Raw genomic sequence first — 4,278 nt, forward strand, 5'->3', positions numbered from 1 at the left:
ATTTTTTTTTTTTTTTTTTTTTTTTTTTTTTTTTTGTATATTTCTTATTTTACATATATATTTATTTTATTAAAGAATTTATATGAGAAGGTATTTTTCTTTTTTTTATAAATATTTTCTTTAATAAAATGAGTGACAGTCAGAGTAAGGATACGTTTCATACAACAGTAGGTGGATTATATGAGAAGCCTAACAAAGTTCGAGATGTTGAATGTTTATATCCATGTGATATTGAAAAAGTAGATACTTTTGAAGAAGATAGGTATAGGAAGTTATTATGTGCAGCATATGCATTAATGGCTATAATAGCTGATGCTCCATATTTTATGATTGTATCGATGGCTGATTATTTTAAAACTGCTTTTAATGTAAATGATATTATGATAAATGAATTTGCCTTAATGGAAAGTTTAATATTGATTGTTGTATGTTCATTATTACATTTAATAGGAAGTTATCGTTTAAAATGGAATTTACTTATGCCTATATTTATGACGATGATATTAGTTGTGTTAAATTTTGTTATTTATTTTAAATCTGACTACATTGGTCATAAGATTATCATATTCAGTGCTATACCTTTAGGTTTAGTATCTTGTATATCTAAAATGACTACTATGAAAATATGTGTTTTGTTTAAAAATGCCTATTGTAGTGCTTATGTATGTGGATTATCTTTTTCAGGTTTTATAGTATTTATAATATATATGTTAGGGGCCTATGTGTTTTTTCCGAATGATGAAATGAAATTTTTTAAGATGTTTACTTTTTTTTGTTTAGTTATTTGTTCATTAGCATTAACATGTTTTTCTATCCTATACCGACTATACAAAAAACGATTTGTGAAAATATTGGAAGAAAAGTATAAAGATAAAGGATTAAAAATTAATAGAAAAATATTTTATGATTCTATAAAATCAATAAAAATAATGTGGCCATATATGTTGATTGCATATTTTACAAGTTTATTGACTTATCAAATATATCCATCCATATTTCCAACTTTTATGGATGTTAGTAAAGAATTAAAAGGAACACTAGCTGGGTTTTTATTATTTGGTGATTCTATGGCTCACTTATTAGTTCATTATAGAAGAAACGAGTTTTTAAAAACAGATTTTTCTACATTAGTCTTTTGCACATTGTTCAGAATATTTTTTGTACCTATATTTTTATTCTTGCCAAAGCTTCATTATATATATAACTTCAGTTATTTTATGTTGACTAGCTTTTCATTTTTATTTGGACTAATGAATGGATTGGTGAATAATTCAATTTTTTTGAAAGCACCAGAAACGTGTAAAGAAAAAAGCAAATATGAGTATATTCAATTAACTCCAAATATACTTTACTTATGTTTAATTTTGGGAATAACCAGTGGGTGTTTAATATCCAAGATTCATGTAAGAATTGTGAATTTAATTGCAGTTATTTTAAAATAAGAAGAAAAGAAGATTTTTTTTTTTTTTTTTCTTCTTCTTCTACAAATAAACGAATTAATATTTCATCAAATGTATATATTTATATACATTAAATTGTGAATAATTTTGTGACTATTCTATACATTTTTGTGAGTCTCATATGTATATTTTATATATATATATATATATATATATATATATTTATTTATTTATTTATATATATTGTGTCATTTCCTTTTTTGTGAAGTTTTTTATTATTTGTTTTATCCTCATTTTTTGAGGACAACAATTCCATTATATTGGAAAAAAATATATAATATATATATATTTATGTAATTCTTTTTATTAAACTTTAATTTTTTTCATGAAATGAAATTACGTAATTTGTATTTCCTAAGTTTAATTGCTTTATACTTTAAGGAAAACAATTTCTTCTTTTTCATGAATTTATTTCAAAGAATTGAAAGATTTTTTTTTATAACAAATAGCCTTAAAAAAAAAAGAAGAAAAAATTGAAAGAAATTAAATATATGATTAGATAAATAAATAAATAAATATATATATATATATATATATATATATATATATCTTTATATTTTTTATCCATTCTGACAATCATATTAAAAGAAAAATCATTTGTCATTTGCATCGTATATAATTTCAAAAAAAAATTATTGTAGTGTTGTGTTCTATTGAACCAAAGGTAAGTAGGACACAAACTTGTTTTTAAATACTTTAGACTTATACGAATATGTAATCAATATTTTTAATAAATCTTCATAAATGCTTTTAGAAACATTCAATACATCTGCGTTTGCACATATTATTTCACGCTTTGATTTTATACAATATAAAATCTTTATTACTTTTTGAAAAAATAGTAAATTTTTATTATTCCATTTTTTTTGTAATATTGATGATATATACATTTTTTTTATAAATATCCTTATATCAATAATGTATTTCTTTTCATTATTTGTTATGTAAAATGTTTGGATATTATATTTTTCATTTTTGTTATAAATATATTCATTTAAAAATAAGACATCGTTATAATTTTTAAAAATATTTTCTTTACAAAGTGGAATATTTATTTTATGTTTAAATATATAAAATTTTATCTTATCATAAGGATCACATTCCTCTCTTGTTTTTTGTTCATTACTATTTTTATCAACATCATTTATAAATCCTTCTTTTTGAATTATATTCTCCTGTGTACAGTTTTTACTAAGACAATCTTTATTTTCATTATCCTTTGTATGGTTTGTCTCACCATTGTGATTTAATTTAATGTCATTTTCAATATTCATATTGTTACTTGAAAAATTATTATTCATCATTGTATTATTTTCCTTTATATTTTGATTTTTCTTTTCCAAAGTATTTATATAACTTTTTTTAAAATGTTCATTGTTGTTTATATCCTCTTTATTAGTATTTTGTAAATATAATTTGTTAGATATATGTAGTATATTAGTATGATCTATGTTCATATAATCATCTGAGCTATTTTTTTGTATGAATTGAAAAATATTATTTTTTATATTTTCATTTATAGATTTATTATTATTATAAGAATAATTGTTTTTATTATTATTTTCTAAATATCCAATGGGTGTGTAACAAGTGGTACAAAAAAAAAGATGTCGATAATTTTCCAGGGAATTTTTTTTAATTGATAAGTTACATTTATTTATTATTCCATAACTAAATGATAAATAATTAGGAAAGATAATGATAGTATTACGTGTATCTCTTAAACCTTCATATGAAAAACTAGTGCATTCTTCACAAAAAGCATGCTCAAAAAAATTATTTATATTTATATATAAATGTGGCATAATGCAATTAACATTTGAATAATTTACAATATTCGAATTACAATTTCTACATAATATTATTTGATTGTTTTTTAATTTTAACATGTTATGTAATTCTATATTCCTATGAATTTCAAAAGCGTTACTATTTGTTTTATCAACAATAAGATCTAATGAAAGAACAATGCTTAATTTATTATTTAATAAGAAGTGAACAGATTTTATATTTCCTTTTTTTATGGAAATAAAAGAAGGTAAGTATATATATTTTGAAAAATATTCATTTTTGAAGGGATAAAACATTTGACTAAACAAGTTTTTTTTTTTTAATACATCACTTATATCACATGGTTTTGTTAACCAATGTGATATACATTTGTTATTTTTATATTGTTCTATACAATTTTCATTTTCCCAAATATTTGATGAGACACTATGCTCAAATAACAATTTATAATTTTTGTTATATTCATTGGTTATTTCATTGTTGTGTATTTTTTCATTAACATCATTATTATAAATACTTATATCTTTTTTATAATTTATATTATGATTTAAATATGTTTCTCTTTTTTTATCTTTTGTAGTAAAACTTTTCAAATCAATATAATCATACTTTTGTTTAACGGAGGAGGTCCTTTCTTGATGTAAAGCATTTGTAAGATATACACTTTTATCATTATTATTATTATTATATATTAGTTTTAACTTAATTTCATATAGATTTACATTTTTTTTTTGTTTTTTTTTTTTTTCAATTATAACATGAATGTTAACACAATTCAGAAAATTACTGTTTATTAATAAATCGTTAAAAAAAGGTTTTTCTAGTACGTCAATTTCTATATCATTTAATGACACCACATTTTGTTTAATATAATATTCAGCATATCTCATAGTTATAAGACTTACAAAGAATACCGGAAATATAAAAGTTTTAATATAAATATATATATATATATATATAATATAATATAATATAATTATAATGATAAATCGTTATTTATTTAAGTTTTGGAAAAATTTAATATTTC

General features: G+C 20.3%; 2 protein-coding genes across 2 annotated transcripts; one reads left to right on the forward strand and one right to left on the reverse strand.

Annotated features, from left to right (window-relative positions):
• Nucleotides 1-128: 128 nt before the first annotated feature.
• PRSY57_1468600 (nucleoside transporter 3, putative) lies at nt 129-1,442 on the forward strand (the record flags this gene model as incomplete). The annotated part of the gene is made up of 1 exon (XM_012910282.2): nt 129-1,442. The coding sequence occupies one exon, from the start codon at nt 129-131 to the stop codon at nt 1,440-1,442; it is 1,314 nt and encodes a 437-aa protein (XP_012765736.1).
• Nucleotides 1,443-2,110: 668 nt separating this feature from the next.
• Nucleotides 2,111-4,141, reverse strand: PRSY57_1468700 (hypothetical protein; the record flags this gene model as incomplete). Its single annotated transcript, XM_012910283.2, has 1 exon — nt 2,111-4,141. The coding sequence occupies one exon, from the start codon at nt 4,139-4,141 to the stop codon at nt 2,111-2,113; it is 2,031 nt and encodes a 676-aa protein (XP_012765737.2).
• Between the last annotated feature and the right edge of the window lie 137 nt (nt 4,142-4,278).

This window comes from Plasmodium reichenowi, chromosome 14 (assembly GCF_001601855.1).
Source record: "Plasmodium reichenowi strain SY57 chromosome 14, whole genome shotgun sequence".
Classification (NCBI taxonomy): Eukaryota; Apicomplexa; class Aconoidasida; order Haemosporida; family Plasmodiidae; genus Plasmodium; species Plasmodium reichenowi.